The sequence below is a fragment of the Selaginella moellendorffii genome, unplaced genomic scaffold (genome assembly GCF_000143415.4).
Source record: "Selaginella moellendorffii unplaced genomic scaffold, v1.0 SELMOscaffold_88, whole genome shotgun sequence".
NCBI classification, from domain to species: Eukaryota; Viridiplantae; Streptophyta; class Lycopodiopsida; order Selaginellales; family Selaginellaceae; genus Selaginella; species Selaginella moellendorffii.
This window is the reverse complement of record NW_003314349.1, coordinates 607,689-623,002: the sequence shown is the minus strand read 5'-3', so window position 1 is coordinate 623,002 and position 15,314 is coordinate 607,689. Positions and strand designations below refer to the sequence as shown.

Genomic DNA, 15,314 nt, shown 5'->3' with positions numbered 1-15,314 from the left:
TGAGTTAAAGATTTGACAATCGCTAATGTTGTCTAAATGTCAGTGAAAGCATTTCTTGCAAAAAAGCCGATGGGTGGTCTAACTCACGACAATGTACTGGTATGTAATTTCAATGGTTGAATTACAAAGCAGAATGATCAATCAAAACAACTTGCTCTAAATGTTTCAATCATGCAAGCCTAGTAGGTAATATATCATTTTGAATAAAATTAATTTTTCATGAGGTAAGTGTCAATTTTTCAATTTATCATTTGATCCTTTCTCTTTACCTTCTACTCTTTCCCAACTTTTTTTTATATCTTGGCTTGAGCCATTTTTTCATATTCTTAATATATATTTTTTTTATCTGTAGTGTTTCCATCTTCTAGCACGTCAATCATTTATGACTCTTATGACTCAATTCCAAGTCCAATGTTAAGTTGAGTGTTTTATGTCCTTATATTAATCTAGATGTTAAGTATGTATATTAAGTTGAAAATATTATTTTTATTTTGTTGGCAAGGTCTTTGATTAATTTTAATGTTGAGTATTCTATTATTCCAAAGGTTTAGTCACTTTAGCTAGAGTTTTAATTTGATTATATATCCTCACTTATGAGTGCCATTGAAAACTTTTGCTTTATTATTGTTATTGAAGAGTTTATATATTCCCTTGAGAATATAGATATTTCTATTGATTTTTTTGTCTCAAATGTTGAGTTGTATATTAAAGAGGTTGAATGGTGTGAATCTTTCACTTATATTGTGATATCCGAAGTATTTTATGATAAAAAATCCGTTGTTTTTCAAGTATATATTCTTTTTATTTCCCCATTTTTACATTGTTAATTATTGAAAATTCCTTTTCTAATGCTTCCTTATTTATTTATTTTTCTACCACCATAGTTCTTTCTTAAATTTTCTCACTTTTTTTTCTTTGCCTCAATGCTTCAAAACAAAATTCTTTAAAGGAGGGGGTAGAAGGGACAGATAAGAGTCTAACCCTAAGAATAGAATAAGGATAAATAAATACAATAGTGAAGCAAAAATAAATAACATACATTGTAAAGTGCAACAAGTTCGAATGAAGTTAATTCTTTAGAATTTTTTTTCCTTTGAAGAGGGGATATAGAAAACAAATGAAGTGAGTCTGACCTCCCATATGTGGTGTTAAACAAGGATGAAAGTTGTGAGTTTAAATTAATATAAGTGTTAGATGTTAACCAAAGGGAAGATGTAGAGGTAAATTTTATTTCTTGCCATGAGTTTAAGTTAATGGTGGTTTCGAAGGATTATCGATAAATAAACTTAATGGCAAGATGTATTATTTGTTATAATGGCATTTCATGAACTATAGTGATTCTCAAAATCCTTTGTTTTGGTTTAAGGTTATGGCTTCAAGGTTGGTTTGAGCATTTGGCAATTATACACAAAGTTGTAATTAGTTTATTGAAATTCCATAATTGACTGATGCTTATGTTATGACTTTGGGTTTTGTTTTAGTTATAGTTATTAACAATTACATTAGTGGGAGTTTCAAGTTTTTATGACAATTTATAATTGTCTAACAGAAGCTTTAAATATTCTACTTAACTTATCATCATCACATTCTCATCTTCCAAAGAGAAGGATGGTATAAGGTCTATAAATACATATATATATATTACTCTGCTTAGGCATATAGTATATAAATCTTCCATTCAAGACTTAATTTAGTCCATTCATACTTGTGGGGTAAAACCATTTAATATTCCTATTCCAATATCTTAAGCACTCATATAACCAAAATGATATAAATGTTATATTCATTAAGTCTAGTATGTGATAGAGAGAAATACTCAATAAGTAGTTTAAAAGTCTTTAAATTTTTTAATTTAATATCTAGTAATATGGCTGTAATAAGTGTAGCAAGCAAATAAAATTAGTTAGTTTATTTCTAAATTAGTTAATATAATTATGTTGCAAAATCATTCTAAATATTCCATTGTTAATAAATGATGGATATATTGATAATCTCAATAGAAATTACCCAATAATACCCCTAAAACTATTTATATTTCTCAACTATGCATTTAGGATCATCACACATTGATGACTCACCTTTAAAATATGTAAATTTCAAGAAAAATTCTAAAATTTATAAGCATATGCATTCACTATATATTTATGACTCAGATTTTAGTAGAGATTCTCAAAAAATAAAAGCAACAACTAATTTAACACTAATTTTAAATCTTTTTAGAATCTTGAAGGGTATTTTATATTTTGTCCTTAAGCAATGTGATTAATGGACAAGCAGAATCAACAAACAAAACACTTAAAAACATACTCAAGAAAATAGTCAAAAAAAACCTTAAGGATTGGGATGAAAGAATTTATGATGCTCTTTGGGCATATAGAACAGCCTACAAAGTTTCAACAAATTCTACACCTTTCAAGCTTGCTTATGGCCTTGAAGCGTTACTGAAAATTTGGTTTGTGGGAAAGTCAAGGTATTAGACCTTTTAAAAGTATTCTTTAAAGTCTCAGTTTGACTAATTTGAATATGACATTTGATAACTCTACAATGGTATAATCCCTAAAAAGAAAAGAGAAAAAAAGAACTTTAAAACTAAATTCAATTGAGAGTGAGGTAGAGGAGGATGAGTGTACAAAATAACACATACACACAAGAAACTACCATCAAGATACCAAAGACTCATCATGTTTGTTTATTATGTGTTGTTATGGGAGGCCACTACATTTTTGGTGGATTGCCTAGGAATGAAGACTGAGCATAAAGATTGTAAGGGAAGAGTATTAACATTGCACAAGCTACACTACTTTCACTAAATCACAGTTGAAAGGTATAAAAATAATTAAAATCTAAAAGAGACAAAAGTGATATTAAGATCCTAAATCTTTGAGAACATTACTATAAATAAAAGAAAGCCATATTTGTCATGGGATGATATTGAGTGGCTAAGATGAAAAACTCTTCAAACTAAGTCAAGAAAGAAATTATTTTAGAATCTTAAGTCTCTTGAGATATTTTAAATCAATCAATCAATCATATTGCTTCTGGGGGGGGGGGCAAGAGAGAGAGAGAGAGAGATTTATGATAAGAAAAGTACACCCTTCTACAAAAGGTAGTGATTTACCATATTCAATTATGTACAAAAACACATAAGTACTCTTTTTTAACATTGAAATTTATTCATGTGAAATTCATGATTATTAGAAGCCATAATAGCTAAATTGATTTTTTTTTAAAATTATAGGGGTAGATTTAGGGGAGTAGAGTACAATGTATAACTAAAAAATGATTCATGGATATTGGTAATACGGCAATAATTATATAGGTACACAATCTCAAGTATCAAGAGTCATGTGAAATCAATTGGTATAAAATAAGGTTAGTAGCTTTAGGCTACACACAATGAGCTAAGATCAATTACAATAAAAAAATTTCACCTGTAGTTAAAATGGTTTCTACATGATTAATTCTTGATATAGCTAACCATCTAGATCTTGAGGTTGAATAAATAGACGTTAAAAACACATTTTTAAATGGTAAATTGGAATACCTAGTATACATACATCAACCTTCTGAGTTTAAATTATGTGGAAAAGAACACTTTATTTATTTGTAAGCTTTAGTGATCTATTTATACACTTAAAAAATCCCCAAAAATATTACAACACCTTAAACAAGTTCTTTTTAATACCTGGTCTATGCAAAAGTAGATTGGAATCTCTACTATTGTATTTGACAGTCAATAATGTATGTGTCTACATCAATTATCTCATCAAGGCTAGAAATACATTGAATTTATGATGGCTAAAGAAGCAACTTAAAGATGATAGATCTAGGTAAAATTTTATTTTATCTTGGCTTATGAGTTTTTTATAATAGGGAACACTACATCTTGAGAATTCATCAACAAAAGTATATATGCAATCTCATATAGAATATGACAAAAAAATTTACTACACACATTGCCCCAAATCTAGCAGTAAAGTTCCACAAACTTTTCAAAGATGATAATCCAGGTAGAAAAAGGAGATGATGTAATTACTATATTAGAACATGGTTAGTGCTTTGTTGTACCTTGCAATAGTGAGTCAACTGGACATAGCAACAGTTGTTTCTTGTGTATGCAAGTTCATATAAAACCAGTATTTGTGTTCATTGATGTTTGCATTTCAAGTCTAATATTTCATAGTAGTCAATGAATCTATAGTGCCTCCTTTACTGCTTTACTTACATTGTATTACATTATTGATAATGTCACTATTCATTATTTCTAACTCCGCATAACAACATTAGAGAATTTAGAGTTGTTAATCTGCAGTCATCAAGGTCTCCAGCAAGATTAGTGTCAACCTATGGAACTAGTGTTCCTACTCCGATTTCTCACTTTATTTGGGAACATGTGGAGCGAGAGGAGATCAAATTCAAGTACCACTCAACAATTTAAATAATTGCATAAGTTATCTTCCTAGAGAGAGCTGAGATCTAAAGACGTTTTACAAACTGAAAAGATTGTCAGATAGAGTGGGAGTGTTAGAGTAGCAGGAATCAATGTGACAAGAAGATAGGGATCTTAGAGAGATTTAAGGAGATGAACACATATATAAACCTGTACTTCTAAAGCATTCATACTGTACTATTTTTCCCTTCATCCTTTCCATCAGAGTGACTTTCAGAGATCCACACTTCATGTAAAAGTCGAATATCGTGCTTGCAAGAAACCTGTTAGACTTGAGTCCCCTCATGGAAAGCTCTGAATGGAAAGCCATTCACTGTCACCATTTTTCCAGCCAACTCCCTGCCGTCTTCTCCCGCTGCCAAGCCGGCACAGGCACCAAGAACAACCACAAAAGTTCTCGTGTTGGAAGCCTTGATCCAGTATGATGGAGAAAAGTTCCAGTGCCAAACCCTTTTCTCCACTCCAAGCATAAGCCTTGATGATCACATTCCAGGACACCACGGTTCACTGCTTCATGCAGTCGAAAACTCACCGAGCTTGCTCTCACATCTGGCGTACATGTCGATGGACGTGTGAGCCAGGAAAACATTCCCATCTCGTCTGCATTTGGCGAGCACCTGTTCAAGTTCCTCCTTACTGCCGCAAGACTTTAGTGTTGCGAGGAGTGCTCGTTCGTGTCGCACTATCTTTCCTCTTCAAGAATGCCTGTTGATCATCTAAGCTACAATTTTCCCCGGGCTGCACATTTATATTCCCGCATCTGTGACGCTCGGAGAGAGCATTGGAATTGTTTTCTCTCAATGATACATCTAGCAAAGAACAAGGAAACATGACTTAGAGAGCTTTGTCGAATTTAAAAGCCTTGGTTGCACGTACCTCTCAAGGAAATTCCATCGCCTGCCGCAGCTACCATGTAGTTCCTTCCATCGCTCCAGAATGCTACTGCTTATATGAACAGCAGGATTTTCCTTTAAATACCTCGAAGAAAAACCATTCTGGACGAGACTACACACCTTGCTGATGGAAATCTTACTGTTCCCCACGGCAATTGTAGCGATTTTTCTGGATTTTCACGGCAGTTGCAAAGAAGAGCCGTGAGTCGCGAGCAACGGGAATGCATCATCTGGCCAAAACACTAATAGAATAATGCCTACATTTTTCAAATCACTCGCGACCTTTCTCTAAAGGTAAAGGTAAGCCAATCGATTCGTTTTATTAATGTGGTGGACACGAATATTCTTTGATTTATAAGTAGCATTGGCAAGAATTGAACCCGAAACGTATGCTTTGGGAAGCCGAGGTCTTAACCGACTGGTCTAAGTTGTTCTAGTGAGCTAGCGAACCAGAACAAGGGCTACTTAAAGAGCAAGAGTTTTGCATAAAAGTCCTTGTTGATTGGACCCTTCGGCATCGAACCCGGGTCTTCTACAACGGTTTACCTCTACACTTACCTGATAGCCATCATCTCAGCAACCGGGTTCCAATAATAAAATATCATAACATCTACTTGAACCATATGGCATGTTAGATCGACCCACATTCTCGCTGCTCGAGGCCGCGTTTCGTGCTTGGCAGAAGCCCTTTCCCAATTGTAGAGGTAAGAGGAGGGGATCTCGATGGATCGGGGCGGCGCTCCTCTTCCAAAATACTTGACGACCTCCGCATGGTGGGATCCAACTTCCAAGGACGATAGTGGCGCTCTGGGTGTGGGGAGTTCACTCGGTGGTGGATTAGAAGATGGAGAAACCCCACTCGGCCAAGAAAGGAAAATTGACAGGAGAGTTTTGTTCTAGATTTTCTCACTCACTCGCTCACTCGCTGTTTCTATGAAAGAAGCAGGGAGGAGAACAACTGGTGGCTCGTTCCCGTCGCTCTGATTGGCAGATCCAGGACCGGACTGTCTATACCGAAGAACTGGCCAAGTTTTGGGAGGCCTAATCAAATCTCACAAGATACTCTCTCTCAGCATCCAGCGAGTTTGCACAGAGCAAGCACAGTTTTGCATTATCCTCCTATTGTTCTTTAAACCTCAACCTCTCCAGTAAGAGCATCGGCTTGATCAACACAGTCATTCATGGACGCGAAACGGGGCAGGATGGACGAGGCACGCCGCATTTTCGATTCCATGGATCGGCGCACCGCGGCGTCGTGAAACTGCGTCATCGGCGGCTACGCGCGGTGCGGCCAGCCGGGTCTCGCGTTCCAGTTCTTTGCGCGGCTGCATGCCGAGGGGTTGGATCCAAACGGCCGTATCTTCGTCACGGCTCTCCAGGCGTGTTCTTCACAGGCCGCTAGAGAAAAGGGGGTGAAAGATTTACAGGGGAGGACCATCAAGCAGGAGCCTCAAGAGAGGCTTGGCTCTTCATTCCCAGCTTCAGAGTGGTGGATTCTTGGTGGACAGGTTCGTGGCCAGCGCCCTGGTGGATTTCTATGGAAAGTGTGGCAGCGTGAGAGAAGCTCTAGAGATTTGCCAAGTTGGGAACAAAGGACGTGGTTTTGTGAAGTGCCATGATCAGCGCTTGCTCGCAAGGAGGGGAAGACGAGCTAGCGTTGGAGCTCTTTGAGCTTATGCTTTTGGAAGATGGAGTGGAGGAGAATGCTGGACTCTGGTGGCCGTGCTCGACGCTTGCACGAATCTGGGATGGCTGGACAGGGGCGGAGAGATTTACTCGAAGTTTGCAAGAACAGGGATGGGGATTTCGTCCAGCGTTTTTGTCTCCAACAGTCTGATGGATATGTATGCAAATTGGGGGAGATTGCTGGATTGCTGGAGAGTTTTCGATGGGATGATAGAGCGGAGAATTCGGTCTCATGGAATGTTACGATCATGGGATATGCAAAAGGTGGCGAGGCCGAGCGAGCTCTCGAGTTATTCACGGCCATGCAAGCGTTAGACGTGGCCGTCAGCTCGAGAACTTTGGCGGCCTTTCTCCAGGCGTGGTTGGATATGGCCGAGAAGGAAGAGGCTCGGCTTGTGGATGGAAGACTCTTGAAAGTGGCGTTGCTGGAGAAGGCATTGGCTGGAAGACTCCAAGGACTGAAACAGGACTCGGCAGGCTTTTGCATCGGTACTTAAGGCCTGTGGGGGTCTTGGAGCACTACAGGCTGGACAGACAATCCATCGTCTGATCGAAGAAGCTGGGGCCGAGAACTCTCTGGTGGTGGCAAACTCGCTCATAAGTTTCTACGGCAAGTGTGGTGACATCGTGGAATCTCGCCGAGTGTTCGATGGGTTTCCAGACAATGACGCAGTGTCTTGGAGTGCACTGATCGCAGGATACAGCCGTCAAGGGGACAGTCCATGGCTGATCTACTTGGACGTGTTAATCAGCTGGAGGATGCGCTTGCGGTGGTGGAAAGCCTGCCTGTGGAAGAGGTGTGCTCCAGGATATGAATGGCTTTGCTTGGGGCTTGTTTCAATGTGGTGATTGGAAAGGTAGCCTTTGATGCTCTATCAAAGGTTGACGATCAAGGTGGTACAGCTTATGCTCTCATGGCAAACATATACTCAGGCTCAAACAATGAACACTATGACAACCTTGAAGTGATGAGTGCGTAATTAAGTTTCTATGACTTTGCATTTATCTAACTCTTGTTGTTTTCTTTGCAGCTGGATCTTTGTGATGTCACTTCAAGACATGAAATGTGGAAAGAGTTGGATCTTATGCTCCACTGATGGTAATTCCTGAAGCATGGGCTTGCTTCAAAGAGCCTCCTGTGAGACGAGCTCTCCAGGAAAGCACACAGAAATACCAGGTGGATACGGGCACACAGCAGTCGCTAGACCCACTACTTCATCAGCTTTGCAGCAGTAAGTTTCTGCAAAGAATGCATCTCTTGGACTAACTACTGCTTTTCATCCGTTTTTGTTACAATCAGGCACTCAAGGTCTGGAATAAGAACCTATTGTCAATCTGGAAGAACTCGAAAGCTCTTGAAAGCCTTTGATAAGTTTCTCAATGTCGCTGCTGCTAGTGCCAGCCATAGCAAAAGTTATGGAGTTCAGAAGAGGAAGCTCGGACACCACCTTGCATTTATCGCACAGAAAGCCATCAGCAAGGGTTCCTGCGACTCCGAGCTCCCACAAACCAATGGTGATCCTTAAGCTCATCAAAAATGGTATCAGCTTTGGCTGCCGAGCTCATATTTTCTCTATCAAGGACTAAAACTTCTGGCTTTCTTTCAGGCGTCGTCGAGCTGTGGAAGCCAGCTCCAGAGCTGTATCAAACGCTGGATGGTCATCGCTTGCTGCACAACTCATCTGGTCCCTTGCGGCATCGAGAGAGGCCAAGAGATGGTAACTCGGACTGGAGCTTTGCAAGGTTCGAAGGCACTTGCAAATTCTCTCGTGCTTTACAATCTTGCAGCCTCTCGTAACAAGGAAGAGCATAGTGAGGCATTGCTCCAGCAAGAACCATGGCTGAGAATGCTGAAACGTGGGGAGGATTGAAACGTCTCCTCGCTTGCAGCAGCTCATCACCGCCGCTTGAATTCCACACATAGAGCCGTTTACCAAGAACCACGAATACCCAGCTCCGAAATCATTTGCTGCGCTTCGGCTATGGCTTCTTGTGGCCAGGCCTGGCAGCTCCGGGAGATCAAACTGGAAGAGTTGAGCTCCGAGAAGCTTGGAAATCGAAGAGGCGCTGAGGCCGTGGCCTGGGAAGTGAAACGCAGCGACACGCTCCTCGCCGGTTCTCTTGAGAGCTTCAAGCAATGAGGGGAGCAGTAACGGAGGATGATTGTTGAGCACCGTCGTGGGCATAGCCATCCACGCCATGAATCACTCAAGCAAGAATACTTGATACACCAGGAATGCGAGACCCACAAATTTTCATCCAGCGACACAAAAGTCTCCAACCAAAATGTGGATCCAGCGTTAGAACCGTAGCTGAGAGATAGAATAATTTATTCTTTTGTAATATCGATCAGAATCGAACCCGAAACGTATGCTTTGAGAAACCGAGTTCCTAACTGACTGGTCTAAGTTGTTTTAGTGAAGAACAAGGGCTACTTAAAGAGCAAGATTTTCGCCTAAAAGTCCTTGTTGATTGGACCCTTCGGCATCGAACCCGGGTCTTCTACAACGGTTTACCTCTACACTTACCTGATAGCCATCATCTCAGCAACCGGTTCCAATAATAAAATTTCATACCATTGACTTCCACCACCTCTGCTTCCTCAATGAGAAACATGTGTCTGTCGGTACACTACGAGTCTAAAGGGACTCGGTCTGCAAACTCGTTTCCGAAAAAGTTTACTATCGCCAAGAATCAAAACATGAAAGTTAGAAAACACAGACAATCTGATTGAAAAACTACATGGAGAATGAAGTGGCTCAATATCCTAGTTGTCGAAGTGAATAGTCACTGGCAACCTTTCTAGCATTTTCTTGTAGCTGACTGATGTTTGGCTGACCAGCAAATAGGGTCATTTCAGCTTGGCAGATTGCGTTCTTGAGGAAGGAGGCCTTGCCTCTTCGGGATCACAATGATACATCCTGCCAATTTGCAAAAATCGAGACTTCTATAGTAAATCTGAATAGCAAAAGTGACATGTTCAGCTGCATCTCCATCCCAAACTTTCTTATGAAGGAATTTTCATAACACATTCTGGAGCTTTGGGAAATAAGTGGTTTCACCCTACAACTTCTATAATTGTGACTTGGACTTGATCTCAAATTTAGTTTTGGGCTCAATTTCAAACTCAATCTTAATTGGAAAAGGGGGTGCATTTTTATTCATGGGCTTTTTCCTTTTATATTTAAACTCTATAGATCATTTTTTAAGTTATTCTTTTTTATTGCTTACATTGGATTTGATCTCAAATTTAGTTTTGGATCTCAAATCTTAGATATATCCAGCCTAAACTCTTTATCATTTCAATCATTTGTCATTTCTTTATATATTATTAATCATGACCCCATACTTATAGAATTTGAACTAATGGGTATATGGGAGCATAGAGAATAGATTTCTAGATTAACTAAGAGTTATATTAGATTAATTTTTTAACCCTATAAAAATAAGAACTTTGTACTCAAAGTATTCAATATAAATCCATTTTTTCTTCTTTATTATTTTAGTATTTCATTAATAGTTTCATCTTCTTTTGATGACAATGAATCATAATCTATTATTAATCTTTTGAATTTTTGCTATGGGAAATGATAAGCTTTCTTGTGGAAGCATGAATCCCATGAAGCCAAAGGGATTTTACTAGCCTTTAGAAGATATTGGATTATGTATTATTTAACCATTTATCCCAAGGAACTCAGGGAGCTTCAAATTCAAGAAGTAAGAAAAGAGTATGTAGGATTTCAAAAGAGGTCAATTAAAAGCATAGAAGAATGTTAAAGATATTTTTGTAATTTTGGGGAAAATTGATATGATATGATAAAGTGACTTTGAACAACTTTTATGCTTATTTAATGTGTGCTTATTTAACAATATAATACTTTAAATAGAACTTTAAACAGATTACAAAAGAATTAAAGTTTAATTGTAGAATATCCTAGAATATACTTGAATATTCTAGGAAGCAAACAAAAAATGCTTGGTCAAAAACTTGAAGTGTTCTTCTGCTAGATTTAAAAATTAGTGTAAATACCCAAGTTTACTTTTAGGACTAATTTTAATTATCAATATTAATATTTTTAAAAATATATATTCTTTTAAAGTATAAATGGACTATAAAAATGTTAGATATATTAATACTTTCCTTAACAAAATGCATGCTATAATAGACATAGAAGGGCATAAAATATTTTTGACAGATCAATTTTTCAATATGGTGTTATATATTTGTTTCATCTTTGAAATATTAGCTTTGATTTTACCTATACTTAGTCAGCAACCACCACCACCACATACATATCCCCCTCAACCTGTAACCATTTTTGTTGCAAGATTAAATGCCATATCTTTATTGGAGTTCAATGAAGTTATAAATTCAATTGATACTTATATTTATTCTACTTATATTGATGGTGGAATATTTGGAATTGGAAGTAATTCTATTGTAGTCACTTTAAATAGAAACTTAGTCAGAATCTCATTTCACATCGTTGCCCCACTTTTTATGAGTGGGATTTGTGTGGCTGATCCATCTATACCAATTGGCTTCCCTTCATATAATGTGCGACAAGCATTTATATCTATTAGAAATCAAATAGTTATTGATGCTATAGTTATTTCTTACAGAACAAGAGTAAGTTTTTATGCGGAGATACGCACAGAATTTATGAATTTTGCAATAGCCTATGAACTAATAAGACTACAAACTGATTTACAATATAGTAATAGTTATCATCTGAAAATACCAGATAGTATTTATCTTGAAGATCATGATATAAGTGATTGTTGGAGCTTTGGATTTTCTCTTGTAAGCAACAATAATAAAGTTCCAGGATCTTATCTTCCAGCTGGAAATAGTTTAAACTCCGTAAATGGGTTATACAGGCTCACCATACAACCTAATGATTGCAAATTAGTATTAATTAATAAAAGAGATGGTGTGATCTTGTGGAGTAGTAGTCATTCTTATGAGCCTGTTATTGGATGTTTTGCACATCTTCAACATAATGGGAAGCTTGTCATAAAAAGCATTGCAAATAATATTTTTTGGGAAACTGATGTAGAATGTAGATTGAAAGATTGTTTTATAATTGCAAGTCTTGTGGTAAAAGGGGAAGGGAATGTATTCATTTATAACTTAGAAACTAAAATAGTGTTATGGAAAGCTATCTAGTAATAGTTTTAGAATATTGTCAAGTATCTAGAGACTAAACTTAAATATTGGGACGCTTTAAGAAAGGATTACCATAATTCAAATAACCAACAGCCCAACCAATTGCTCAGATCTAAATGACTAAGATAAATCTTACAGATTTTCAGTTGGTGGCACTCAAATTTTATATTAAATTTTCAGAAAGAGTATTTTTGTAATATGGTTTAGCGTAAAAGAAACATTTTGAAAAGATGCATGGGAATATACTCTCGCATTTGGAGATAGGGTTATGGCGGCCTCCTCTTTCGTTTGCTCGCCTTCCAGCGTCTTCGCTAGGCCTCCTCCCACTACCGCTAGCGCTGGAGGTCTGTGCTCGGCTTTCAGGGGCCTCAGCTTGGCCAGGCACCATTCTTTCGCTCCAATCAAGCAGCAGCAGAGCATTTCTCGCGTCGCTACCACGGTCAGCAAGCTCAAGACTCACAAGGTCCGTGTCGAATCTCTTTCTTGTTTAGAGAACCACTTGAGAAACGCTTGAGAAACGCTGCTTTGATTGCTTCTCAAGGCCTCGGCAAAGCGTTTCAAGGTGACTGGAGGCGGCATTTTGATGCGCAGGAGGGCTGGCAAGCAGCATCTCCTGGTGAAGAAGAATTCCAAGCGTAGGAAGCGTCTCTCGAAACTGGTTCGCTACGAAAAACTTCGCTCTCTTCTCGATTGAGACACTCGTGCGATCTTCCTTCTCTCCAGGTTCCGGTGAAAAGGAGCGACTACACAGGCATCGTACGAGCCTGCCCCTACATGAAAGTTAAGAGGTGAGAGCTCCCAAAAATCGTTTTTTCTCGAGCATCTGGAGACCATTTCCTTCCTTTTTCCAGGAGAAACCTCTTGCGCTCGGCAAGGAGAGCTCTTACTCCGGCAGTGGCAGCACCATCGCCACCACCACCACCATCAAGCGATCAAGACACGCCGTCGGCTTAGCCTCCGTAAGCTATTCTCCTGAAAGATGTTTGCCAGGAGCACGTAACCAGCCGAGTCCTTTGGACTCAAATCCATCACACTCTTGGCCGCCAGTGTCCCATGGTTGAGTTGCTTGAAGCTGCTGCAAGCTCCAAGCAGCGATCTCCACTCCAGAACATCCGGCTCGAAAGGCATGCTGATGATCAGATCCCTCGCGTCTTGCAGGTATCCCCCGCGGCTCAACAGGTCCACCATGCACGAGAAGTGCTGCTTCGCGGGGTTGAGACCATAGTCCTGGCTCATCGACACAAAGCAGCACCTCCCAGCGTAAACTCTTCCAAAGTGAGCGCAAGCCAAGAGATGGACGATGAAGCACACCGGATCCGGCCTCTCCACCGTCACCATCTCGTCCATGACACGAAAGACTTGGTCGAATCTCCCGTTCAAAGCGCTCACCACCAGCATTGCGCTCCATGCTACCGAGTCACGACTGGGCATACCATCGAACATCCTCTTGGCGACGCCGATATGCCCGTTCTGCCCATAGCCGGCCAGCACCGCCGTCCACGACACCATGTCCCACTCGGGCATCTCCCTGAGCAAAACTCTAGCTTCCAACAGATGCCCGTTTTGGGCATATGCTGCCGCCATGGAACTCCAAGCCACTGTGTCCCTCTCGGGCATGGTGTCAAAGACACACTTTGCTTCCTCTACATGGCCTGCTCGAGCATACGCCGATAAGAGAGCCGACCATGAAACAATATCTTGCTCGGGCAGAGCATCAAAGCTTTCCTTTGCGTTTGCGAGATCCCCACAAGCGGTATATGCAGCAAGCATGGCAGTCCCGCTGATGGAGTCATGCTCGGCCATGGCATCAAACACCAACTTCGCCTCGTCAAATCTAGACGCCGACGAGAAGAGCTTGAGCATCTCGGTGGCCTGGATCAAGCTCCAATGCGGCATCTCCTGGAGCAAAACTTTTGCTGCATCGACGTCTCGAGCATGGATCAAGCCCGCCAGCATCGTGTCGCTCGATTTGGAGTCTCTCTGTGGCATGTCCTCGAAGACCCTCTTGGCATCGTCGATCCGGCCGTGCCAAGCGTAGAGCCCGATCATCACGTTGGACGAGACGGCATCCCACTGTGGCATGGATTCCACAAACATAAGCTCGGCTTCGTCCGTGAAACCATTCGCAGCAAACGAGGAAAGAATTGCTGTGTTTGCCACCATGTCTCTCTCTGGAAGCCCATCAAAGAGAGCCTTGGCCTCGGCAACACGACCGCTGTGAGCATAAACTCCCAGCATCGCTGTTGACGATACCAGATTTCGAACTGGCATTTTAGCGAAGAGTTCTTGAGCTTCCTCCACGAAACCATGCTCGGCATAAGCACCCAGCATTACGTTCCAGGAGACTGAGCATCGGAGTGGGATCTCATGAAACAGCTTTGCCGCCTCAACAAGATGCCCGTTTTGGGCATATGCAGAAAGGAGTGTGTTCCAGCAGACGAGATTGCGTTCTGGCATGTCATCAAACAAAGCTTTTGCTAGATCTGAATTACCATCTTGCGCTAGAGCTGCAAGCATTGTGCTCCAAGTGATCAAGTTTCTCTGAGGCATGATACTGAAAATTTTCTTCGCGATGGGCATATGCCCGTTTTGGGCATATGCAGCCATCATCGCATTCCAGGCTATAAGATCTAGCTTGGGCATTTGATCAAAAATTCTTCTAGCTTCTTTAAGTCGCCCGTGTTCTGCGTACGCCACCAAGAGAGAAGTCCATGACACCAAATTCCTTGTTTCCATGGCATCAAACACTCGTTTAGCCTCGTCCAGATGCCCGGATTGGGCATATGCTGATACCATGACAGTCCAGGAGAAAAGCAGCCTCTCCGGCATGGCATCGAAAATCCCCCGCGCGTTCTCGAGCTGCCGGTCCCGGGCATAGGCAGCCAACATGAGCTCCCAGGTGAAAGAGTTCCTGGCGTCCATGGCGTTGAAGATCTTGCGTGCCCGCTGCGGGCATCCACACCGCCCATACATCTCGATGAGCTTGTTGGAGAAGAACACGTCCCCGGGCGTGTGCAAGTGCTGGATTCGTATATGAATATCTTTCGCCCGAGCGAGGCTGTGGCAGGATTGCATGAGTCGAATGCCCTCCTCCCGCTCCATCGCTTCATGGTCT

The 15,314-nt window shown here is 40.5% G+C and overlaps 4 protein-coding genes across 4 annotated transcripts; 2 read left to right on the top strand and 2 right to left on the bottom strand.

Annotated features, from left to right (window-relative positions):
- Positions 1 to 6,006: 6,006 nt before the first annotated feature.
- On the top strand, positions 6,007 to 8,374 carry LOC112341693. Its single transcript, XM_024662281.1, has 3 exons — positions 6,007 to 8,001; positions 8,061 to 8,261; positions 8,330 to 8,374. Exon 1 carries the CDS (start codon positions 7,032 to 7,034, stop codon positions 7,524 to 7,526), a length of 495 nt encoding a protein of 164 aa, XP_024518049.1. The 5' UTR covers positions 6,007 to 7,031; the 3' UTR covers positions 7,527 to 8,001; positions 8,061 to 8,261; positions 8,330 to 8,374.
- Positions 8,375 to 8,596: 222 nt separating this feature from the next.
- On the bottom strand, positions 8,597 to 9,280 carry LOC112341692. The gene has a single exon (XM_024662280.1). The coding sequence runs from the start codon at positions 9,228 to 9,230 to the stop codon at positions 8,613 to 8,615; it is 618 nt and encodes a 205-aa protein (XP_024518048.1). The 5' UTR covers positions 9,231 to 9,280; the 3' UTR covers positions 8,597 to 8,612.
- Positions 9,281 to 12,356: 3,076 nt separating this feature from the next.
- Positions 12,357 to 13,230, top strand: LOC9638028. Its single transcript, XM_002988428.2, has 4 exons — positions 12,357 to 12,662; positions 12,741 to 12,857; positions 12,923 to 12,987; positions 13,051 to 13,230. The coding sequence occupies exons 1-4, from the start codon at positions 12,468 to 12,470 to the stop codon at positions 13,151 to 13,153; spliced, it is 480 nt and encodes a 159-aa protein (XP_002988474.2). The 5' UTR covers positions 12,357 to 12,467; the 3' UTR covers positions 13,154 to 13,230.
- On the bottom strand, positions 13,164 to 15,301 carry LOC112341664 (pentatricopeptide repeat-containing protein At4g02750-like). The gene is made up of 3 exons (XM_024662208.1): positions 14,892 to 15,301; positions 13,511 to 14,753; positions 13,164 to 13,466 (listed from the first exon to the last, which is right to left on the bottom strand). Exons 1-3 carry the CDS (start codon positions 15,299 to 15,301, stop codon positions 13,164 to 13,166), a joined length of 1,956 nt encoding a protein of 651 aa, XP_024517976.1.
- Positions 15,302 to 15,314: the final 13 nt, after the last annotated feature.